The following is a 23281-nucleotide window of genomic DNA, read 5'->3' on the forward strand; positions in this document are numbered from 1 at the left end:
AAAAGGACCCAAAAGTTACATAAAAGAAAACGGGGGTCGGGTCGGGTCTTGGCTAGGCGAGCCTGGAGCCCGTGGGCTCTGAGTACCCGTTCGTTATTCGGCACAAAAGAATAATTCTCTACTAATCGGTACCGAACTCTCCTCAATAGGCCGCGAGCTGAAGCCAAGCCAAAGCTCCCCCCTCACCCTCGCCGACGCCGTCGAGAAGAAGAAATGTGCGGGATCGCTCTAATCGTATCGAGAGTTCGATTACTCGGATTCGAACCCTACTCAGAATCGCGCGGAAACCGAAGTTTACCTCCGAACTCTAAAGAGGTGCGAAATATAAATCCTTTTTCTTTCTTTGAAGTCGAGTAGCTTCTCTATGATTTCTTTGTTCAAGTAAGTAAGTGAGCTTTTTTCCTTTTTTTCTAAGAAGAACTTGGAAATATTGTCTCCGCTAGTAGTAAGTTGTGTTTGATTTGAAGTTTAATTAGCATTCGAGTCGTTATGAAGCAAGTAGGCAATTTTGATGTCTTAATTGATTGAAATACTGCTAATATTTGACTTGGGTTGTGTAGGCGAATGAACCAGTTTTCCCAATACGTGAGCTTAAAGCTTCTCTACTCAGAAGAGGTCCTGATAATCTTGGTTGCAGAAAGGTCCTTCTTGGTTCAGAATGTGAAACCTTTGTTGCAAACGAAGGTAATAACTTTTTTTCGTCCCAATAATGTTGCTGTTAATTAGTGAGTAATGTACTATATGTTGCAATTGATATCCAGATTAAGAGTCAATATCTACCTGACAATATAGGTGATGAAGGAATGGATAACAGAGATCCGTTATTAAGGATACAAGCTGTTGAGATTCAAGATGTCAGTGATATGAGAACAAAATATGTTGCTGAAATGTGTTTCCTTGGTGCAACATTACAGCTTAGGGGAGGAGTTCCTATATCTCAGCCATTTGTGGCTGATTCTCAGAATATTCTTGTGTATAATGGTATTATCTTTTATCCAGTACCGCTAATGTGGTTCCACTTGATTGTAAATCATGGACCAATTTATTTTTTGTATGTTCATAATATGTTCTTGCAGTTTACTTTGCCTTTCTTACTATTTTTTTTCTCTTTTTGTTCACAGAATCAATAAGCGACATAAGATTTCATGTACACATTTTATGGACTGTTACTTTGAAGTGCAACTCATGTGAAAATTAACATGTGGTTAATTATTAGTTATATCCTGCCAAGACATTTCGTTTTCAAGTCAAATTTCATCACCTTGATCTTACAATGTTTTTGGTATATATGCTGCCACCACCTGCTTCTTAAATACTTCTGAACAAGGAAAGAATCATTGCACACTTATGATTATCAAGAAGGGACAGCATAGAATGCACAGTATATCATAACTAAAGTTTATTTGGTATTCAAGTCAGTTGTTTTTATGAAACTCTCCGTTGATTGGCATTTTATTTCATCATTTTATTGTTTGACTCGAATTTTTTTTCTAAAGGAAATCGTTTTTGACTTGATTGAATTATATGGTTTCATGTATTAAAATTTCTGGCTCAGGTAGTACTTTCATAAAAATTCTGACAATGATATTGACATCTTTGTATTCTACAGTAATTGTTGTTTCCTTGTTTGGCTAGTTTCGCACCATAATTTGCATGTTAGATATGTTTGATTTTTTTTTTTTTTGAAAAACTTAAACCTGAACACATCTGAATGTGAAAATTGTCTCTAAAGGTGAGGTATTTGGGGGAGTTCATGTTGAATGTGATAAAAATGATGCCGAGTCTCTTCTTTATGCATTGGAGAGATGTTGTTCCTGTGATTTCAGTCGACTTGATAAAGCTTGCTCTTGTAATGAAAATGGAAGGAAATCAGTTCCTGAGGTTCTCTCTTTAATTAAAGGCCCATGGGCCTTGATATACTGGCAGGTAATTCGAATGGTTACAGCACCTCTTGTTAACTTCATTGAAAGTTTGAAACCATAAATTGGAGTTTCTTAAATCTCTCTCCCACTATGCTCTTCTCCTAATTTTCCAACATTTCACTATCAGGAAAAGTCAAAAACAATATGGTTTGGTCGAGATGCGCTTGGAAGACGAAGCCTCCTAGTTCACTGGCCAACATCTGATGATTCACTATTTGTTCTATCGTCAGTATCACCAACTTCATTGGTCAGGAAGGATTGTGGTAAAATCAATTAGATTGCAATGACTGCTTTTATGCTCGCATGTTCTTAGACCTTTTGTCCATCTAAATGACTTGATCAATTGCTCAGATTAATTCATGCAGGTTTCAACTCATCATTTAATGGTTTCGGAGGTGGGGAAGATCCTGAACTTTTGGAGATAACATCCAATTTTTGCTACTGGGAGGAGCTTCCTTGTGGAATATACAGTGTTCACTTGAAAGGCCTCAAGACCAATGAATTCTCTGTGAAGGAAGAATTCTTTGGTGAAGTTAGGAAACATGAATGGAAGAACCCTCTACTGAATAAATTGATTAAATGGGAGAGGACTCTTCTGGTTCCTCAGGTTGTGAAAAGTTATTCTCATGATGAACCACTTGAACCAGAGGGATTTCTCTTAACCTTAAGTGACACGGACAGACTGCATTACAGTGCAGCTGATAACCATTCAGATACTTATAGCTCTTTAACCAATACTGTTGTACAATCAGGTAAAAGTTGTAACTAAGCATTCCAGGTTACAAAGATGGCCTTTCTGTCATCTGTAGAAGCTTTTCCTCTTTTTTCCCCTTTAATTGGAAGAATTCCAAAATCTAGTTCTTCTCTTATGCAGGGTATGATCAGCCAAAATATAAGGTACTTATTGCAATAAGAGAGTCTGTAATGCGACGAACTCAGGTATGATGCCGTAATGCACCATATTGTTTTTCTTTTAAGTGATTGTTATCATAAATATGACCTTGTATGAGCATTTTTAGTGCCTCTTTCTTATCCTATTAGTAGAGTCAATTTTCTGATACAAGCACTTATAATAAAATATTCACAGACAAATCTGTGGGGAGTCAGAGAAGAAGCATTAGCCCCTATAGCGATTCTCTTTTCTGGTGGGTTGGATTCTATGATACTTGCAGCATTATTAGACCAATGTCTGAACCCCAAATGTAAGTTTCTAATTTTCGTTTGCGTAATAGATATGCATGTTTATATCCATGTAATGCACTAATTAAAATGGGTTTCAGCAGATATATAACTGAGAAATCATTACCTTAGACAGAATGTTTGTTGCAACCAAATCATACAACTGTGTCTGTTGCTTATGCAGTACTTTGTTCAATAGGGATTGATGAACACGGATACATAGGGACATATTTTCTATTCATCAAGTCCTGTTATTCCCTTTCTCTATTCATTATAAGTTTCATAAATTTTAAAAAGGAAAATGTTGAATTCCTTTTTGTACTGCCTCTTGTCAAGCTAGGAAGTTCAATTGGAGCTGATAAATATTTTCTTGCAGGCACGATAGATTTGCTAAATGTAAGTTTTGATGGCCAGCATGCTCCAGATAGAGTTTCTGCAAGAGCAGGAGTAAAGGAACTTCAAAGAATTTCTCCGCAGAGAAGGTAATAAGGCATTTTTATTAAATAGACTAGTTGATTATTCTATATTATCATAGGACTTGTCTTGAGAAGCAGAGCCCCAGCTTTGATGCTTTATTGCTAACAATACACAATTCCTTATCTGTTATAATACTATCCTGAGAATTGACTAGTGCTCATTCATTGACAAAAATTGACATTCTCTGTGCACTCCTACATTCCTACCTATTGCCTTGTTGCATTTCTTGCTTTTCTTTCCCCAAATTTGACTAGTTTTACAGTGTTTCGTTGGTTTATCTCAAGAATGGGAACGTTCGGTGTTCAATTTTAAAAAAGAAAGATGTTAGTAGAAGGATAATGTAGGACAGACTGAAAGGATTGGCTTAGCAGGACACCTTCTGACATGATTAGCAGCCAGTTTTTTCTTGAATGAAAAAGAAAATATTAGGCTTAACAGATATTGATTGCTTCAATCGCCATAATATATCTCTTGTTTTGCCTGTTGCACTTTGATGTGATCCTTATGCTGCATATATTTGCTTTGCCACCTACTATAATACTTGTCTTCAGCTATTTCTTTTCTATTTTAATTGTTAAGTTTCTCTAGATTGCAGGTGGCGACTTGTAGAAATTGATGCTTCTTTGTCCAACTTGGAATGGGAAATTGATCATGTAATGACACTATTACATCCTGCAAAGACCTACATGGTACATGCTATCTTTTTTCTGCTTATAAGAGCTGTAGGTTGTTAGGCTACAATCACTTTTATAAATTAACTCATGATATACCAAAAAGTTAACATCCAATTGCTCCTGAGAAAATGTAAAGAAGAGAAACAATAATCAGAAACTAGAAACAGCTTTTAGGTTGACTATTAAGTCAGGAGGCTCACTGCTGCTGACATAAAGTTACTAAATCTCCCTGAGTGAGGATATTGGGAGATATAACCACTCAAATTTAACCCAAGAGCTCTCAAGCAGTCTCTTCGAAGGTCACACCATTGGAAGGCTTAGAACCTTTCCGGTCATAGAACAATTGAACTATAATTGTAGGAAAGGAAAGAATGTCCATGTCTTTGTTGTTACACTGATCTGAGTACTTCAACCCAGAAGAACTATATCTTAAGATCTTTGGTAAGTCCAAATTTCGACAAATTATCTTAGCTCATTAAGCATTTTCTCCAAAATAAATGGAACTGACTTGAATCCAATTGACTAGGGAATAGGAAAGATGCTGAAACATTTCCAATGCTGGAAGCAAAAGGCACACCTAATATCATAATACATCTAGAATTTAGTTGTCATTCTTGATGTTTGACTTTCTACTTTGCAAAACAAAAAGATTATCAAAGACTTTAATCAAAGAAAATGCATTACAAAATTGTACTTTTGTTTTTTCAAATGTTTGCATCACTTTATGCATTACTAATTTACTACCCTGCTATTGTCTATTTTCTTGGTCCAAGTCTAATCTCTTTTTCCTGCACCGATGTATCATTTCAAGTCAAAATATTTTTTCATTGCTGGAAAATTTTCTCCTAGCATGCTCAATCATTGATCTGGTTAACTATGGATATTTCTGGTCTGGTACATTTTATTTTTTTTGGTGGTACATAGTTGTTGAGTTTGCATCATCATTGCCTGTTTTCTCCTTATACTTTCTGGATTAGTACTATTAACTTTATAGGACCATCTTGTATTTTGTCACAGGATCTGAATATTGGTATAGCATTGTGGCTGGCTGCTAAAGGAGATGGTTGGGTGGATGATGAGATCTGCCATCTGCAAGAAGGCTGTCATTGTTATAGATATAAATCAATGTCAAAGATTCTCTTAATTGGTTCTGGTGCTGATGAGCAGTGTGCTGGTTATGGTAGGCACAGGACAAAATATAGGCTGGGAGGGTATGCTAAATATATGAATTTATTTTTCTTGTCTTGTTACAATTATGAGAATGCTCCTTTCTGTACCACTCTCATATTGCAAGGATGAGTATCTCTTCTTTTTCTTCTAATCTCCAATCCTAGCATCTTGACTTGTTCCGAAACAGCTGACTAAAGGGGACAATGTGTTTTTGTTGCCCATTGACTCAACTTATAATGACTTAACTACTTCTTTGAGAATTCAGATGATCTTTTATTCATTTTGTGGTCTTGTCAACTGTAATACCTAGATTTAGATGCATTTTCTCATGCTGCCTTGACATCTAACATGAATACCTACTTTCCTAGGTACTAGGTAGAGTTGCTTTGTCTGAACTTGGCAACTATTGTTGTCTGTAGTAAATTGTCTTTCTAATGACATCACTGCTATTAATATTAATAGTATCTGTAAGATGTTGGAGGCTGGCAGTAATGGATATTAACTTTTATTGACCTTTGTTTCTGTCAGTTGTATTGCACTTCATGATGAAATGCGATTGGATATGCAAAGGATCTGGAAAAGAAATATGGGTAGAGATGACAGATGCATTTCTGATCATGGGAAGGAGGTACTGTTGAAAGATCAACCCTCAAACTTCTTTACACTATTAATATATCTGTATGTTATTCCTCTCATTATGTAGGCTCGATTTCCATTCCTTGATGAGGATGTCATACGGACTTTATTGGAAGTTCCTCTATGGGAGATTGCTAATCTTGATGAACCTGTTGGAAGGGGTGATAAGAAGATTCTGAGAGAGGTTTGTACTCAATCAAGATAGTTGCAGAGAGGATATTTCTTACTTTAGTTTTTTCCTTTGTGAATCTAATTCATCTTCCCATTTGAGCTTGCGCATGGCCAGATGAGCTTGTTATATTTATGCTGATTTAAATTCTTTCACCTGTTAAAGGTTGCGAAATTGCTGGGTTTACATGAAGCTGCTCTTCTACCAAAGAGGGCAATCCAGGTATCATTTTTACTGCTGCTACTTGAAGATAACAAAATCTTATCTGTTTATAATCCTTTTCTGTTGAAATTGAACAAAAATGGAATGTGTAAATTCTTAACTAACTTTAGAGAGAGAGAAAAAGATTATGCCAGATCAGACATTAAAAAAAATTTATAAAAAATAGAATATAAGAAAAGCAAGGAAGGAGAACTGGATTTCTTCCTGAAGTAAATATTTCCTATGACACTGGTGTCTACAGAGATATTTGCTCCATTTAGGTATCTTTATATATATATATTACAGGAGATTCCAATTCACATGGGTTTGACTAGTGCAATTTAGACTGGGGAGGAGTGCTGCTTTTCGGGGGCTGAGAGTTAGGTTTTCTTTTGGCTTACATTGACATAGGACAGATAATTCCAGTAACCTTATCAGCTAATTGAGACACTGTTTTTGGAGCTGCTAAACTGTGTTGCTTGTAACTTTAATTGACGTGAACTTTTGGTCTCTACTGCATATAGTTTGGTTCAAGAATAGCGAGAGAATCAAATCGAAAAAACTTCGGAAGCAATCGTGCAGCAAATCAGGCATCTGCAGGGAGTGCCATAATTCACGGACCAACATGATAGCAGCTGAGTCTCTGAAGGAATGGTTTTCCTTTGCTTGCGAAGGTCTGATCCAGCGACATCTTTTTATACATTTTGTAGGATTGGCGAACTTGGTTGTTTGCCTTTTGTGCTGCCTGGCATCCTTGCAGAATGGACAAACAATACTTTCCGCATGATGTCAATATTCGATGTATTTATTATTAAAGACCCATAAGACCTTGTGAGGCATGTATTATCGAATTGACTCTTTAGATCGTAATAGGTGCGTGCTGCATGTGGTGTACTGTCCGTGGCCTTGCTTGGCACTATGGGTTGTCTAATATAATTTTTTTTTAAATTTTGGCTGCTACTTTAATTTTTTTTACTATAGTATATATATATATATATATAATTCCTTTCTTACTGCTAATATATGTTTCTTTATTTTGGCTGCTACTTTAATTTTTATTTATTAAAGTAGCAGTAAGGAAGGAATACTAGGAAGAAAAGAATACGACGGTGCAATATCTGGTATTGTGGCAGAATTGTACTTGTGCCTTGCTTGGCAGTAATGCAGTATGGGTTGTGTCTAATAAAAAGTATGGATTGTGGAATATATAGTATGCCTTGGCTGGAAGCTTTGAACTTTCTTATTGAGAGAATATGCGGCAGTGCGTGTAAGATATGAATTCAAATCCTCTTAGCTTGTAGAGTGATTTATCTGGGGCTTTTGAGTTGGGATAAGAATTTATCGGGGAAGCTCGAGTATGGTATCATCTAGGGATGTTAAAATGATCGAGCCGATCAAGCTCGGAGTCCTCCTCGGTAGTGCAGCAGCTTTCCTGCTCACCCTAAAGGAGGAGTTGGAACTGTATGACAACCAGAGTCTAGAGACAGTGTCGAGCCTCCCTTGCCTCAAGTCTCATTTCTCTGCGTGATTTAGTATTAATGGTTACATCCATGAACACCGATAATGACATTCAGCACATTAAGGTAGCTAAACAAACACATGCATAAGCTTTTATTGTCCTTTACTAGTATCAGTGCATTAACGATTACATCCATAAACTGTTAAATTTATTGCTGTGACCCGAAAAAGCTCTTCCTTCCATTGCAGACTAGTTCTTCAGAGGGGTGAAATATGCTATCGTGCTCAGGAAGCCAGTGTAGTTTTCGAGCAGCTATCCACCGTGCAGGTTAAGATGTCACGGTAATCACGCGAGATCGTGAAGTGGTCATAGACCCTTCCGTCGCTGCTCTTTTTGTACTCCAACAACAGGGTAGAATGGTTGAAGGCAGTCAGTTTCACGAAACCGTAGTCAAAATCCTGATAGTAACTCCAACGAGTTCTGATGGGGCTGAATGAGGCAAGGGAACATCCTCCACCTCCAACAACTACATGGGTCGTCGCTTTGAAGGGACCACCATAATGATGTGATCCATTACGAATGCACGTATTCTGCAAATGTAAGTAGAAAATGTAAGTGCAGTTGTAGAATCTCAGGTGCAATCAGAAAGGAAGACAAATTTTTATCGAGTTCAATGTGTTTATTGGAAAACAGTTACCGTGGGATAAAAGATTCTAAAGCAGTACCATAATGAAATCAACATACCAAATGGTTGTATGCGATAAGTTACTCAAAGATTTTTCTTTTTTGAAAAAAGAGAGCCTGAAAAGCATATTTCCAGTACCATAATGGGTGAAGAAGACTACCTGATAGACCGGGCATGTCCTTTCGTAGTTGTGTACATGACCGTAGAAGGCAATGTCAACCTTGTATTCCTGCCAAAGCTCTTGGAGACTTTCTCTTCCCATTGGCTCTTCAAATGATCCTTCCACACCATAGAAATCAGCAGAAGAATAACCGAGAACTCTATGTGAAAGGAAGATCAGCCATGGCTGTTTCTGTCTATCAACAGATGATAGACAATTCTCAATGAACTTGTACTGCTCGGTCCCGGGTCTCCAGTCATGCTCTGTGTCAGCTATACAGAAGCGGAACATGCCATAATCCGTAGAGTACCTGTGAGATATAGCAGAAATTAGTGGATTAATTGTTTATTTGAGCAACTGGGAAATCAAATGGACATAATGGCATCTATAACCTTACCATTTCAGTATTCAACTACAAGCAAAGTGCAGTTCCTTCAAAGTGGGAACTATAAGCAGGGTCAAGCAGAAAAATTGGTTTTTCACTTTGTACTTTCATAGACAATTAAAGGCCTGACATAGAGATGCTTGATATATATAATACCAAGCAGAAAACAAGCATCTCCTAACATTGTTCCAAAAGAACAAATTTTATTACGACTCTGATCAAATAAATCACTAATTTTTAACAGTCACAGCCGACCAATTTTTATTGAGTCATAGAAATAATGCATGCAAATTATGGGAGATACTGATGCCTTACAACTCTATGCCTTGCAGCTTAGGTATTGTAATTTTGCTTATGTCATTATTTTATGGATCTCATGTGCTAATCAAACAGTAGATCACAAAGCTATACCACAATCTAGATAGTTGCCTATTTATATCCAGGGAATTGAAGTTCTTTTCTTTGGAAGGGATCTTATGTAGTTTAATTCAACAAAGGTGATTGAGAAGGGCAAAAGCTATTTTATATTAGTAAAAGAGGACATTAGACAAAAAGAAACAAGAGTTGCTATTAAAGTACCAGAATTTTGCTCGGTTTTCTGCAGGGACATAAAACATGGTTTCTGCTAAAACACCGCATTCTCCACCTGAATCAGCATTGCCGTAGAAGGATCCTGTTCCAGGCCAATCTCTCTCATGATTACCACTGAAAAGAAGATATGTTCAATATATTGTTACACTAATAACATGAGAATAGTATGTTGTGTGATCTATGCGGGGAACTGGGAAGTCTAGAAAAACAAGACTGACCTTCCAATCATATAAGGCACAGATGAAGCAATTGGTTCAATTTGTGCTGTAAATTGATCCCACTGTGATAAATAACCATTTGCATAACTTATATCTCCAATATGTAGAACCATGTCAATATTCTTTAGGTCCTTAATGAGCTGGTAGGTCGTGTTCAAAGAGCCTGGCTGGAAATCGTTATACTCATTGGAACCATCTTCTTCTGCCTAAACATTTTTGCAAGAAAGACAAATTACAATAAAAAACTAAGAGGCTTATTCTCTTGGAAAATATTCAATTTGAAGTAAGGAAAAAGGGTCATCTGAGGCAAGACATCTAATTATTGCATCAGTGATGTTGTAATGCGCATGTCATAATAAGAAATAAAGTGGACCTCTTCAAAGGTTTTGCCGCATAATGGAATTAGTTGCTTAAATGATAGTTAGGTAAGAGATTCATCTGATGCATGACGACAAGATTACAGCTAAAGACGAAGTCTTACTTTTCCCATATCACCAAATATCACAACACGCTGAAGAGAGTTTTGTCCAGGATAAGGAGATGCCCTAAAGCTGTATGACTGGCTCCAAATGTAAGTACCATCAAATAATCTATGTCCAAGCCTGTACGTATATCTGCAATATTGACATATAAAGATATTGACTTTAAAAACTGCAGATGGTTGAATGCTTCAACAATCAGAAAGCTCCAACTACCGGTAGTGGACGTTTACCATCTGACTAATAGAATGATTGAACAAAAGATTAAGTAGGGTAGCCTAGAAACAAGAGTTAAAAGAGATAAATACACTAAATTAGGCCATAAGTCCTTTAAGAAACTTGTATGTATGTAACCAGGATCGCGCCAGCCCACTGTTCGTGCAGGTGCACCTGCAAAGGATAATAGAAAACAAATGATTATTCAGACATCAGAATCTGTAAAATACCTCATTTCCCCCAGTATTAGATTCGTAGTCATGCAATGACATACTGAAGTTCATAGGAAAATAATTGGACCATATTATTGTACAAAATAGACGAGGCACTTTGGAAAACCAAGTGAGTCCCGATTCAGTCATCTTAATCCACTTTATTCTGAAATCAGTCATATAAATCTGAGAAAGAGAATGCATGCACAAGAAAGTTGTCCTCAATTTTTATGCTTAATTAGCAATATGATAGAATCAACACAAGTTATCATCAACCTGCAACAAATTATGCATGAAGGAAAGAAAAGAAGCCATACCACACATGCTATTTCGGTTGAAAGTCAGTGTTCCAGCCGCTGAACGTGTTTGGGATCCTCCTTGTGTACCCCATTCAACAAAAGGTACCGCCTCATTAATACCATATCCACTAGTCCAGGTAACCACCATCTGTTATCATATCAATACATCACTGCACTAAAGAGAAGAAATCTATAGCATGATAGAGACTAGAAGGGTAAACAGACTGATCTTGAATTGACTTTTGAAACACATCTTCCATTAAACTGAAGTGTTGATTTATCCAGTCTACTTATATTTAGAAATGTCTCACATGGCTTTCTGGAAAAGATTTCCTTAAGGCAGTAACTAACTGCTCATGAATTAGCAACAATGGTTACCCACCACAAACTGTATCATGATAGAGACTAGAAGGGTAAACAGACTGATCTTGAATTGACTTTTGAAACACATCTTCCATTAAACTGAAGTGTTGATATATCCAGTCTACTTATATTTAGAAATGTCTCACATGGTTTCCTGGGAAAGATTTCCTTAAGGCAGTAAATAACTGCTCATGAATTAGCAACATTGGTTACCCACCACAAACTGTATCATGATAGAGACTAGAAGGGTAAACAGACTGATCTTGAATTGACTTTTGAAACACATCTTCCATTAAACTGAAATGTTGATATATCCAATCTACTTATATTTAGAAATGTCTCACATGGTTTCCTGGGAAAGATTTCCTTAAGGCAGTAAATAACTGCTCATGAATTAGCAGCATTGGTTACCCACCACAAACCGTTTCATGAATGGATCGTATAACTAGGTTTATAGTTCACAGTACTACTAACAGATAGATCTTTTCACGTGGAGGTTCTCCATCATTCATCTTTCTAAAGCATTGTACATATACTAAAGATAATCTATTATGAGATCGATATTTACAATATGCAGTAGTGGCTTCTATGACATGGTAATAAGAACAAAATATTCACATACTTCTGTTGTAACTAAAGCTGAAAGCACCACAAGATACAGAAAACGAAATTTATCAATAAAAAGATTGCTAATTAGTAAATATTGACAGATGCAACCATCATTAATTTAGAAGAAAAGGTATGTGGAACTTACTTCATTCCAGGATTTTCCTTGGGCTAAGCGTGGGTAGACAGGTGCCTTTGGATAAGCAAAAGTTACTTTGTTTGATATAGCAATCAGCTTTGGCTGTCAAAACCATGCACTCAGGTTAGCTATACCAATTGGTTCAAAATGATAAAACACTCACGTTAGCTATACCAATTGGTTCAAAATGATAAAAGTAAGTTTAGTACTTGAGAATGTGATCAAGATAAACTCCACTTCTGAGGCTAGACCAATATATGGCTATTCGACCCAGTCAGTGAGGTGTCTTCTTGAGACAGCTGACATCTGTCTTATATGAGTGTCTAATATGACACCATGATCTTGTATAGATGTATCTTTATACTTATATAAGTGTGAAATGGTAGTCACTGCACTTTTAAATGAAATATTAGCTAGTATTTTCACTTCTTAGTATTATGGCACACGACCTTATCACCATTGGAGCTAAAGGGGTCTGCTTTTTGTTCAAATTATGGAACATCTTTGTAGCATCATTTTCTGACAGCATTTTCTCAAATAAAGGAAATAATTGTATCATGGGCTTATGCCTGTCCTTTTAAGTAAGAAGAGTGTAAAGCATTAACTACATTATTTCAGCTTCCATTACCAATGTACAGAAACATATAAAAGATCCATTTTTCTTTACAGTATTATTATTATGGAACGAAGATACGTAAAACATCTAAGAGGTTGGTTTGGAGACATACACTAGAAAGACCACCAATAAATAGGGCAAAAGAGAAATCATTCCTTTGATTGATCAACTGAAGCTTTAAAGATCCTTTTCCAGTTTTATCATAGTCTCTGGTTGTGAAGTTTGCATATTGATACTGCAAAAGTATGAAATGTCATTAATTTCACTTTTGTGAAGTAGATTCAGAACATATCTTCAACGTTGACATTTGGCTAGATTTATCTAACATGGCACAACAAATACCAACCTTGATAGGTGCTGTACACAGTAATGGAGGATACTGCCTTTCACTTTCCGGTGCACAGATTGAAGCGCTGGCATTTGAAAATGACACAATAATGAGATCAGGCTTCACAAAGTTACATCAGAAGAATTACTTTATTTGTTTGGTGGCCACTAGCTTTAAAGATCCTTTCACATTCATCTTGGCGCTGTTTGGTTCACAAATATCTAGTCAGATAACTATGTCTGTGACACTTAATGCCTAAGACACGCATCTTTTCAACCATAGTCGTAGGGAACTTCCATTCCCTTGACCAGTCAACCATCTGCATGAACCTATCTTAAGTCTTAACAACATAGCTGCGTAGACTAATGTGGATCAGACTATTTTTGAGTATATTGAAGACCATAATTATACCTTATTACATTTGCATATCTTGTTAACATCCAAAAATTTACCATAGTATCTTTTTCAACATTCAGATTTGCACTAAACCAAACAGCCCTTACTGAGGAAGTTGCTGATACTTAACAGGTAATAGTTACGAAATAATTAGGTGCTGTTTTCCTCCAAAAGGAAGCTTAAGAGTTCTTAGTAAACCAGAAGCAAGTCAGCAACTGTACCCATAAATGGAAGTCAATTCGACTACACAAGAGATGTACTACCTGAAATCTGCAGGAGAAAAAACACCAACCCAATCATCATTTGAGGGATTTGGATGGCTGTATTCCAGACTCACCCACTCCTTAGTTTGCCCCTACAACATGACAATAGAAGATCACGAATTATATTCTTTTGGATCCATCAAAAGGTGTTCTTTTACGCATAAGCATTACAGTACTTGATAGTTTCGGATGACAAGTTCGATACATAAGTTCATCAACCTACATAACATTATTAAGAAAAAAGAACATGCATCAAAATTCCGTAATGGACCTTCAAGCCGAGAACTAGTGGAGAAGCTTTGACATAGGCTGCATCGTTAATGGCAAATGAAGCTTTGTGGATGGCGATTCTTGACAGGGGTTGCTCCCCACCAGCCATCCCAGTGCCGCAGCTAGAAAGGCATGAAATAAGCACCCACAAGATTGACGCCAAGCACCTCGACATTGCTCACAGACTCCTGAACCGAGAAATGGAGTGGGATTTCCTTTTGCAACTGGACCACTGATCAAAAGCGAAGAACTACTAAAGATTGACGACCACGGAGAGAAATAGAGAAGGAAAAGAACCCAAAAAACACAAACAGGGTGTCAAAGGAAAGAAAGAAATTCGCGTTCACAAACACACGGTTTTTTCCTCTTGAGTAACAAACAAACACTGCCAGAGCTGGAAGAACCGAAGCTAATCCAATCCCAACAAATCAAGAAAAGGGCAAGTCGCTCCAAAGATACCGATCCCCACCACTAGCAAAAAGTTGGTCCTTCCTTGCATGCTAGCGTTTAAATTCCACTCTACCACCATACAGGAATTTACGACGGAATTTGTCCACTTGGAGTGCTATATACCTTGAATCCTTGATCCATCTTCATTGTGCTTCGTATAAATTTGGGGCTCTTTTTGTTTGTTATGGCCGATTTTCTTTAAGAGCTAAGCTAACTCATTTAATATAACCTATGGAGAGTACTAATTTCTTTGTCTATACTATAATTAGCTTATTAAAAATAAAAATAAATACTTATACAATTTTGTAACTTGAAATTTCGAATTTGTGCGAGCATGACAAGGGCAAGGGAATATTCCCAAGAGCCGGATAAAAATGAGTCAATGATGATGTGCATTCCAAGTCAGACGAATCTTTTCTTCTTTCTTTTTTTTATTAATAATTTTATGAATCTATGGAACAGTCATGTTAACCAGTATAATGGAGAAGCCATCCCCACTCCCCAGAGAGTTTTGGTTTGAGTATTTGTTATTTACTCAAATATTATTCAGGGTTAATTAAAATTAAATATTTTTTAAGTATTATTATTGTTAAATATATTCTATTCTATTGGGCCGGCCAAATATATTCTATTGGGCCGGCCAATCCAGCCCGTAATGATATACACCCCACGAGAACGTAATGATTAGTTTTCGAGTTATTATAGAAAAAATTAAATAAAAGATTACTTACGAAATTTCCTTATTAAGTACAAGAGAATAGGATTCCAGCCTTCTAGGAATATGGTGGACCGGAAATTACTGTGATGCCCCCGTAAAAATAGTCCAGACTATGACCACGGCAAGGCAGTGATTGGCCACACAAATGTACACCTCCTCTTTCTCTCTCTGACTCTGTATCTCTCTTTCCCTTTTATCCGTGGCTACGTCCAACGAAGCAGCGGTTAGAGAGAGAAGGCGAGGGTGGGGTTGGGCCTTCCCTGAGAGGCTTCTCCCTCATCCCTTTGCCATTCATTACCAACTATTTCATTCATCCATTTCCATTCCATGAGGAAGCTTTGCCCAAACTTTGATAGAGAAGATGGCCTTGACACCGTCCTTGAGGTCCCCATCCCTGATGAGATGTTCCCCAAAGGCGGCGGCAGTGGTGCCCGGCTTCAAAACATGCGCACGTGGCTCAAGGCCCAGGCATTTGATAAGGCCATCGACTCCCCGTCGCAGCTCTCCGGCCGTAACGCCGAGCTCCAGCTCCTCCTCAATGTCGTCGGCTCGCCGCTCATTCCGTGTCCCGTGCCGCACGATCAGGCCTTCAGCCGCTCCATCCGCGACTGCTCCATTGTAACATCTACACTTTGATTCATGTTACGTGCATGCTAATTATTTGCGCATAAATGCATTTTTTATTTATTTTTTAACACATGTATGGGTGCTAATTGTCCGATTGCCAAAGCAAGCGTCGACGGCGAAGTACATCATCCAGCAGTACGTAGCGGCAACGGGAGGGCAGCCGGCGCTGGGGTCGGTACACAGCATGTACGCGATCGGGAAGGTACGGATGTGCGCGTCAGAGTTCCACATGGGGGACGAGAGCGTGGCCGCCAAGGGCAGCGGCGAGATCGGAGGCTACGTGCTCTGGCAGAAGAGCCCCGAGCTCTGGTACTTTGAGCTCATCATGGGCGGCCACAAGATGAGCGCCGGGAGTGACGGCAAGGTGGCGTGGAGGCAATCGGCGTCCGAGCAGACCCATGCGTCCCGAGGACCGCCACGCCCACTACGACGATCTCTCCAGGTATACACACACACACATATATATATATACATATACACATATATTTGAACTAAAGAAAGACAATCTGCTCTAAATTTCACGTTTACTTATTAGGGCCTAGATCCTAGATCCACGGCCAACCTCTTCTCCGACGCGGTGTGCATCGGGGAGCGGATCATCAACGGCGAGGAGTGCTTCATCCTGAAGCTAGAGGCGAACCCCACCATCCTGAAAGCGCGGAGCGCCTCCACGTTCGACATCATCCACCACACGATCTGGGGGTACTTCAGCCAGCGTACGGGCCTCCTGATCCAGCTCGAGGACTCCCACCTCCTCCGGATGAAGGCCGGCCGCCGCAAGGGCGAGAGCATCTTCTGGGAGACCAGCATGGAGTCCGTCATCCACGACTACCGCTACGTCAATGGCATCAACATCGCCCACGCCGGACGCACCGCCGTCACACTCTTCCGCTACGGCGAGGGCTCAGTCAACCACAAGAGGAAGATGGAGGAGGCGTGGACGATCGAGGAGGTCGACTTCAACGTCTGGGGCCTCACGATGGATTACTTCTTGCCGCCGGCCGATCTCAAGAAGGACCAGGACGCCGACGACCAGAATAACGGATGACTATATATATATATATATATATATATATACATACATACATACATATTACTATAATGTGTTCAAAGTTTACATTTTCTTCTACTTCTTCCTTCCTTATTTTTTAACCCCTTTTTGTAAGAGATGTTGTATGCTATGTTAATATCAAGGGAGCGAAGGTGGGAACTGAAAAAGATTTTTGAAGGAAATTACTACCCGTGCATAGAGGTAGTTGTAGTTTTGTCTAAGTTGCGATAAAATAAATGAAATGAAATCAAGAAAGTTCTACGTGTAATAAAGCCTATTGGGCTTTCGTATAGCAATTGGGCCTCCAATTTATGGGGCATGATTGACACTGGACCTCTACATTGGAGACGATATATAGGATCAAAAGAATCAATTCATTTGATCACCTTAAAAAGTATTGAGAGAGCTTTAATCAGTACAACTCTTTTTAGTATATAGAGACAGACAGAGGGGGAGGAGACCAAATACTAATAGCACTGCCTCTCTAATAGCAATGAACTTGTAATTGCAGCACTTATTAATTGCGACGTGCTTTCTTGTAGGCATTTTCAACAAGCATCACAGGTGCAAGTCAAGCGATTAGTGGTTTAACTTAAATTTTACCCGGAAAAGGCTGGAATCCAAGTGAGAAAACAGAGCTCCTTATTATACGCTGAAAAGCCTCTAAAGTTAGATGCATCGGTCAAGGACCTTCCCGTGATCAGAGCACCATGTTGTTCTCCAGTTTAAAACCACAGCTATTACAAACTTGACATCAAATTTCTTAAAACTTGAAGCTCAATATGATGAGAGCAATGTATGTAGACAACCAGATCCATAAAAAAATATTGACATGTTCCTTTTCTTCTATTTCTTATTTGCAGATTACCATCCTTCCAGTTTACAAGAAACTCTAGATTCTGACATCTCTCCTACTTCATATCAATATAATCCCTTTTATCTTCTCTTTGACATATTAAGAAAAGTTTGAAAATTAGACCTTGACAAAGAACGGCATTCACGCGGAATGATGTAAAGAAACAGAATATGATGGGGACAGACAGATGCACAAGACCAGTAAACTAAGTCAATTAATAAATGTCTGCCTCCCTAAATGTACAAAAGGGAACGGAAAGGGAAAGAAAAGGGACTAGTCTTAACAAGTGAGAGACAGCCAATTCCTCATTCCATACCACTCACTTCAAGGGATTCAACAGTCCTTTTTTTTGCCTGCCACTAGGAAAAAGAGAGAGAAACAATCTCTAGTAGATGGACAATAACACAACCTCCAAATACTCACAAATTGTCGGCTACCATTCATTCCAAAACCATGGGTTCTTTAATGTTTCATCAACCACTGAAGTAAACCATGACTGAGAACAAAATGGCAAGGAGCTGCAGAAGAATCCTGGCCTCACGGGGGAGGCCGCCATCACTACTATCAGAAGATATGGTATTTCCTGAGGGGCCTAGTCCTCCTAAGATTGACCCAGGTGGGCTGAAGGTGGTGGGTGTTGTTGATGTTGATCCTGAAGCGTTTGTGGTTGATGGTGTGCTTGTTGTCCCTGCAGCACTGGAGGAAGAAAGAAAAAGAAAAAAATTATTTAGTAGAGCTGAACATAGCAAATTAATAAATACAAGGAAGGATGTTAGAAGAAATATATATATATATATATAGTTTGGCCTAGTGAAAGAAATTATTACTAATGGCCTCAGAGTATTTAAATCTAATCTCATGCTGCGAATATGGAATCTCAGCATTCAAAAGGTTTGGAAGAAACCAGCTGGAACATGGAACAAGAAGGGGATCAGATCCATCCAGAAGATTAATAGTTGATGGAGATGTTTAGGATCTTTATTCCCTGAGTAAAATTAAGTAATGCAGTATTATAGTGACATAAAGTGAAAAAGTAGGAAGTGACAAAATTAAGTATCACTGAAAAGAAAAGGTTTGACAATTGAAGCCAAAGCAGTAAAGCAATCAATCAGTCAGAAAGGAAAGAATAAACCCTACTTCAGAGAAGAAGAAAAAAGAGAAGAAATCAAAAGGGAAGTATGATTTACTCATTAACATACCTGGGGGTAGCAGGGTATGTGCAACCATTACTACCTGCGAACAAAAGAAATTTTGTAGTTAGATTTCATCTCAGTGTGCTGAAATGTGATCAGGATAGACTATAAAGAGAGATTTTTTCAGGACTTACTTGGGTCTGTTGCAGTGAGACCTGCAGAGCCCGCAAAGTCACAAGCCCCTTGAGCTTGCCCCTTCCTCTGGTAGTAGCTATTAACAGCATAAGAACAGTGGCTTCTCACTGTGTTGGGTTGAAAGCAAGCTCCATTTGAGAGAATGGGGTTGCAATCAGCCCCAGCTCCACAAGCATAGTCCAATGACTTTTGCAGAACACTGTCACTCATATCAGACCTACACACACACCAAGCACCATCTTCCAAAAGAAAAAAAAAAGGGAAAAAAGAAAAGGAACAAAAGCTCAGCTCATCTTACCAAACTAATACAAACTGTCAAAATGGAAGAAAGAATAAAAGGAAGCCCCACAGAAATCTCACTAAAACTGAAAGATGACATCTTTTTCATTTTTCCCATCATATAATCCCCCAAAGGAGCTACCTTTTAAGAGGAGAGGAGGGGATACGTGTCTGATCTCACCTCAGTTACTAATTACTCTCAAGGAAATTAAGCACAAGAAAACCTAGGACAGTGGTGAGTAAAGGAGGCTTGTTGACGAGAAGAGGAAGGTAGTGGATCTTTCAACAACGTAAGAGATAAATCAAGAACCTGTAGGATGACATGAAATGGCTTGAACTTGCATACCTGATACACCAAACATGGCCAAGATAAGAACCACGCACACTAGAACTGCCATGGTTGCTTGCTTGTGTAGAAAAAGAGGAGGAGCTTTGGGACAATAGGCAACTGGTTGAGTAGAAAGTCTACATCTACCAGTCCTTAATACCCATAATTTTATTGCCAGACCCTTCTGTAGGAGTGTGTCCTAGGGAAGTGAACTACACTGTCTTTAGGTTCTGGCCCTTATTAACGGCAGCAAACCCATGTGTGGAGTAATGGGAAGTTCTGGACTCAACCAAAGCCCCTGCCTGTGATTGGTGTTGGGGAGTGGGGCCCAATGCGCTCTGCTGCCATTTTTTTATTGATTTGCTAGCTGTCATGATGTGGTTGGACAAAATTCATACTGCTGACTGGTTAGTTCTGTATCATGATTAATGACCTTATTCTATTATCTTCTACCTTCTACTTGGATTCTCTTCTACCATCATATGGGTTAAAACTAATATCATTTTAAAAAAATATATTATCACTACTTTAACATATACTTAAGGTATTTCCGGGTTAAAATATCACCAATTTTTAATACAATTTTATTACTCTTTAATAATTTAATGTTAATTCTATATTATATAAAATATAATAATAATTTTTTTATTCTAGTATTAAACTAAACATTAAAATAATTAATACTAGTATTACTTTTTTTTAATATTAAAAATTAAAATAATAATACTTATTTAGTCTTATTCCTCAACTGAACACAGCCTAAAGATTGTTCTAGTAAAATGGCTGGATATGTGTGAATCATACTTTGAGTGAAATAGCTTTTACTGAACAGCTCTCGAGAATATGCTTTTGTGGCAGTAAATTCCTTTGATCACATTGATTGTTTTTTCAACATTGCTCACATTGATTGTTCTTGCTGGAATTTCTTCCAGCCGAGTACTTCTCTTCCTGTTCGTGATATATTTTCTTTATCACTAGAAAGTCTTTCGCTCGCAATACTTGCACTACACAGTGCTACGAACTTTACAGCTCTTCATTCATTGTAAGAAGCGTGAACTTGTATTGTTAATGAGTTCATACAATTTCAACTTGGAAATAGGAATGTTGCACATTGATAAGTATGCAGATTTTTTACATGAAAAAAGATATCATACAGTCTGCTCATGGAAATACTAATCCCAATCAGCATCAAAGAAACCAGCATCTTTCATCTCAGAGTAGTAAACATTTTCCAAACGCAAATCTTCCTCCTGTAAGCATTGAAATCATATTATACAGAAGGCATAATTGTATCAGTTCAAATAGAAGCAAAAATATCCCAACATCAAGTGATACCAATCCAAGATTTAAGAGTGCAGCGAACCATACCTGGAAAAAGTCTGCAAGGAAAGTCACATACAGAAGTGGTAGATAAAGAGAGTGGTAGCATACTGTTGTGAGATTGTATAACCTGTGGACAGAGATAGTATCAAATGTTTACACCAAATGTATGATAAATAATGATCCATCTTCCAAAGAATTCAATGGTGAATACCAGAAACCAAACCCAGCTCCATTTCCCACAAGAACACAAGCAAACAGTGATATGCCATTCAACAGGAGCATCGCACATATATAATTGTAGAATGCTGGTCTTGCTGCAGCAAAAGGGGAAAGAACATCCAGTAACAAATAAATGACTTAATTCAGAAGTTATAGATATGAGTCACTTGAGTTACCTGGTAACCTTTCTCTCCATTTAGAATGGTACATGAACATAACCGAGCCATAGACTGCGGTCAGCAACAACTTGTGGACAATCCACAGTCCCCACTTCACACGATTTGACGATTCACTGGTGTCGACGAACAGTGGAACACCAAAACCAAATATATAGATAGCCTGAAGAACAAATTCATCTCAGAGTAATACTAATTACAAGTTTCACAAATATAAGGCTGCTGACAAGTTCATTTTAACAGTACATAAGATTGCCCCCTCCATTGCAAAAAAATTAAACTCAGAAGGTGATCAGACAAGTAGGTAAGTAGCTACATAGCCATGCAGCACTGAAGCTACTAAAAATCTTCATTAGTTTCAGCCCAAGCAGTCGAGCTACTGTTTTCTAATAAAAATGCATACCTTTAGTAAAATATCAGCAGCAACTATGACTCCTGATACGACAAATGTATGTGTCAAAGCTTCCAAACCACTAGCATGATTCCCTTGAAGTAAAAACGCCATAAGGCTGATTTCCAGGAACAACATTCCGGATTTTGAAAACAACGATAGCATATTCCAAGAGAACTCTTTAGTAGGTGTACATTGCCATGCCTGTCCTCCAAGAAGAAAGAGAAAAGAGGATGATACATCGCACCATATACTAGAATAGAGATATAAAGGCACGAAAAAGGATGCATATAGTAACATCTAGAAAATCAAGTTTGGTGCAGAGAGGAACCCTTCTTATGTAAGAAAAACATTATGGAAGTAGATTAAGCAAGCAGAATAGCAAACATAACCAGAAGAAAATTAGGAAGTAAGTATGAGCTGATGTGTTAGTCGAAATAGAAGATAGTTTGGTCCTCGTACACAATTTCATAAAGTCTGCAACCAAATTGGTTCGCCCATGATCACACAGCGTCAATAAAATCAAATGTCAAACTTGTTCAAACTCACTAAAGAGGCGAAACAAGTTGCGTCGGTCTGTGCCCCCACCCAGTTTCCGTTTGAGAATAAGGAAAGCAACAATCTTTTCATGCTCTTACCATTCCCGAACAACTAACTTGCATAAATACCTCATGCTCTGACAATTCACCGACTAGCACAGAGTAATTGACAACCAACAAGATAGACACAGAACTCAACAGCATTAATTTCAAAGATGCCGTCAACGAGGCCCAAGAAAAAGTATCAAAGAGTACCTGGAGGAGACACCACAGGAGATTGAGAACGCTGACAACCCAGAGAAGGGCATAATACGCGATCATGATATAGGATCGGCCATAGGTGAGCTTTGAGAAGCTTTTGCGAGCCTGGTAAGCAAGGTACGCCACGAAGAGCGCCGACGGCACGATCAACGCGAGGTTGTACCAGAGTCCGTGGCAATCCGTAAGCCACCACGAGAGGCCGGACCTGCCGCCTCCATCGGTCGGAAATGCCGCATCCGGCGACATCGAGAGGGAGATCCCGGCGAGCTGCTCCAATTCCCTCATCTTCGCGGCAGTGGGAAGAAGGGCATCCGGAAGAACACAAAGCCCTATAATTTGGGGAAGGCGAGAGAGGAGAAAGAGAAGATTACTGGAATCGAAACTCAAAAGGCTAACCCTAATTCTACTGAGCTTTCTTTCGCCTTTGCCGTAGAGTTGCGAACTTGCGATCGTCAAAAGGAAGGAGGACGCGATTGGGAGAACGAGCCGACTTGCCGACTTGGCAGTATTCGGATCCGGGTAACGCGTCAAAAAGGTAAACGGATCATTCTTCTTGCACCTACCCGATATCCAATTAGGTCTCAAGTTGGACTAGTTTAAATAGTTATGCTATGCACGCGGC

The 23281-nt window shown here is 38.6% G+C and overlaps 5 protein-coding genes across 11 annotated transcripts; 2 read left to right on the plus strand and 3 right to left on the minus strand.

Annotated features, from left to right (window-relative positions):
* The first annotated feature begins 121 nt into the window (after positions 1-121).
* On the plus strand, positions 122-7380 carry LOC140758831 (uncharacterized). 3 transcript variants are annotated; one of them, XM_073095157.1, is made up of 15 exons: positions 122-315; positions 561-684; positions 793-981; positions 1733-1926; positions 2050-2185; positions 2288-2674; positions 2797-2861; positions 3010-3124; positions 3478-3583; positions 4174-4267; positions 5270-5463; positions 5951-6050; positions 6126-6242; positions 6393-6449; positions 6953-7380. In XM_073095157.1, exons 1-15 carry the CDS (start codon positions 214-216, stop codon positions 7055-7057), a joined length of 2085 nt encoding a protein of 694 aa, XP_072951258.1. In that variant the 5' UTR covers positions 122-213; the 3' UTR covers positions 7058-7380. The 3 variants fall into 3 exon arrangements, with proteins under 3 accessions (XP_072951258.1, XP_072951259.1, XP_072951260.1); XM_073095158.1 differs by having other exon boundaries at positions 4174-4231; XM_073095159.1 differs by having other exon boundaries at positions 175-315; positions 762-981.
* Positions 7381-8012: 632 nt separating this feature from the next.
* Positions 8013-14770, minus strand: LOC140758832 (probable inactive purple acid phosphatase 1). 4 transcript variants are annotated; one of them, XM_073095162.1, is made up of 13 exons: positions 14687-14770; positions 14115-14345; positions 13844-13935; positions 13203-13269; positions 12969-13091; positions 12250-12342; positions 11151-11280; positions 10714-10795; positions 10408-10540; positions 9927-10132; positions 9697-9822; positions 8733-9042; positions 8013-8477 (listed from the first exon to the last, which is right to left on the minus strand). In XM_073095162.1, the coding sequence occupies exons 2-13, from the start codon at positions 14286-14288 to the stop codon at positions 8172-8174; spliced, it is 1842 nt and encodes a 613-aa protein (XP_072951263.1). In that variant the 5' UTR covers positions 14289-14345; positions 14687-14770; the 3' UTR covers positions 8013-8171. The 4 variants fall into 4 exon arrangements, with proteins under 4 accessions (XP_072951263.1, XP_072951264.1, XP_072951262.1 ...); XM_073095163.1 differs by having other exon boundaries at positions 14583-14705; XM_073095161.1 differs by lacking the exon at positions 14687-14770 and adding an exon at positions 14469-14678.
* A 727-nt stretch (positions 14771-15497) lies between these two features.
* On the plus strand, positions 15498-17179 carry LOC140759455 (uncharacterized). Its single transcript, XM_073096022.1, has 3 exons — positions 15498-15899; positions 16012-16350; positions 16444-17179. Exons 1-3 carry the CDS (start codon positions 15609-15611, stop codon positions 16954-16956), a joined length of 1143 nt encoding a protein of 380 aa, XP_072952123.1. The 5' UTR covers positions 15498-15608; the 3' UTR covers positions 16957-17179.
* An 824-nt stretch (positions 17180-18003) lies between these two features.
* On the minus strand, positions 18004-19985 carry LOC140759198 (PLASMODESMATA CALLOSE-BINDING PROTEIN 2-like). Of its 2 annotated transcripts, none has more exons than XM_073095690.1 (4): positions 19769-19978; positions 19143-19382; positions 19015-19048; positions 18004-18511 (listed from the first exon to the last, which is right to left on the minus strand). In XM_073095690.1, exons 1-4 carry the CDS (start codon positions 19818-19820, stop codon positions 18289-18291), a joined length of 549 nt encoding a protein of 182 aa, XP_072951791.1. In that variant the 5' UTR covers positions 19821-19978; the 3' UTR covers positions 18004-18288. The 2 variants fall into 2 exon arrangements, with proteins under 2 accessions (XP_072951791.1, XP_072951793.1); XM_073095692.1 differs by lacking the exon at positions 18004-18511 and adding an exon at positions 18518-18800 and having other exon boundaries at positions 19769-19985.
* A 777-nt stretch (positions 19986-20762) lies between these two features.
* Positions 20763-23130, minus strand: LOC140758870 (protein CANDIDATE G-PROTEIN COUPLED RECEPTOR 2-like). The gene is made up of 6 exons (XM_073095250.1): positions 22654-23130; positions 21872-22063; positions 21469-21631; positions 21285-21387; positions 21119-21200; positions 20763-21000 (listed from the first exon to the last, which is right to left on the minus strand). The coding sequence occupies exons 1-6, from the start codon at positions 22942-22944 to the stop codon at positions 20923-20925; spliced, it is 909 nt and encodes a 302-aa protein (XP_072951351.1). The 5' UTR covers positions 22945-23130; the 3' UTR covers positions 20763-20922.
* Between the last annotated feature and the right edge of the window lie 151 nt (positions 23131-23281).

This window comes from Typha angustifolia, chromosome 4 (assembly GCF_048772165.1).
Source record: "Typha angustifolia cultivar Huaian chromosome 4, ASM4877216v1, whole genome shotgun sequence".
In the NCBI taxonomy this organism is placed as follows: Eukaryota; Viridiplantae; Streptophyta; class Magnoliopsida; order Poales; family Typhaceae; genus Typha; species Typha angustifolia.

Bases quoted from the DNA above. Each gene is read 5' to 3' on its own strand.
- LOC140758831 (XM_073095157.1), top strand. From the start codon at position 214: ATGTGCGGGATCGCTCTAATCGTATCGAGAGTTCGATTACTCGGATTC. The intron at 1,927-2,049 runs GTAATTCGAATG...TTTCACTATCAG, and splicing joins GGGCCTTGATATACTGGCAG to GAAAAGTCAAAAACAATATG. The intron at 3,584-4,173 runs GTAATAAGGCAT...TCTAGATTGCAG, and splicing joins AGAATTTCTCCGCAGAGAAG to GTGGCGACTTGTAGAAATTG.
- LOC140759198 (XM_073095690.1), bottom strand. From the start codon at position 19,820: ATGGCAGTTCTAGTGTGCGTGGTTCTTATCTTGGCCATGTTTGGTGTA. The intron at 19,383-19,768 runs GTATGCAAGTTC...TTCTTTTGGAAG, and splicing joins GGCCATGTTTGGTGTATCAG to ATGGTGCTTGGTGTGTGTGT. The intron at 19,049-19,142 runs GTAAGTCCTGAA...TTTTGTTCGCAG, and splicing joins TCTCACTGCAACAGACCCAA to GTAGTAATGGTTGCACATAC.
- LOC140759455 (XM_073096022.1), top strand. From the start codon at position 15,609: ATGAGGAAGCTTTGCCCAAACTTTGATAGAGAAGATGGCCTTGACACC. The intron at 15,900-16,011 runs GTAACATCTACA...CGATTGCCAAAG, and splicing joins CCATCCGCGACTGCTCCATT to CAAGCGTCGACGGCGAAGTA. The intron at 16,351-16,443 runs GTATACACACAC...TTTACTTATTAG, and splicing joins CACTACGACGATCTCTCCAG to GGCCTAGATCCTAGATCCAC.
- LOC140758832 (XM_073095162.1), bottom strand. From the start codon at position 14,288: ATGTCGAGGTGCTTGGCGTCAATCTTGTGGGTGCTTATTTCATGCCTT. The intron at 11,281-12,249 runs GTAAGTTCCACA...ATATGATAACAG, and splicing joins AAGGAAAATCCTGGAATGAA to ATGGTGGTTACCTGGACTAG. The intron at 10,796-11,150 runs GTATGGCTTCTT...TATCCTTTGCAG, and splicing joins CAACCGAAATAGCATGTGTG to GTGCACCTGCACGAACAGTG.
- LOC140758870 (XM_073095250.1), bottom strand. From the start codon at position 22,944: ATGAGGGAATTGGAGCAGCTCGCCGGGATCTCCCTCTCGATGTCGCCG. The intron at 21,388-21,468 runs GTAACTCAAGTG...CTTTTGCTGCAG, and splicing joins ATGGAGAGAAAGGTTACCAG to CAAGACCAGCATTCTACAAT. The intron at 21,201-21,284 runs GTATTCACCATT...CTCTGTCCACAG, and splicing joins GGAGCTGGGTTTGGTTTCTG to GTTATACAATCTCACAACAG.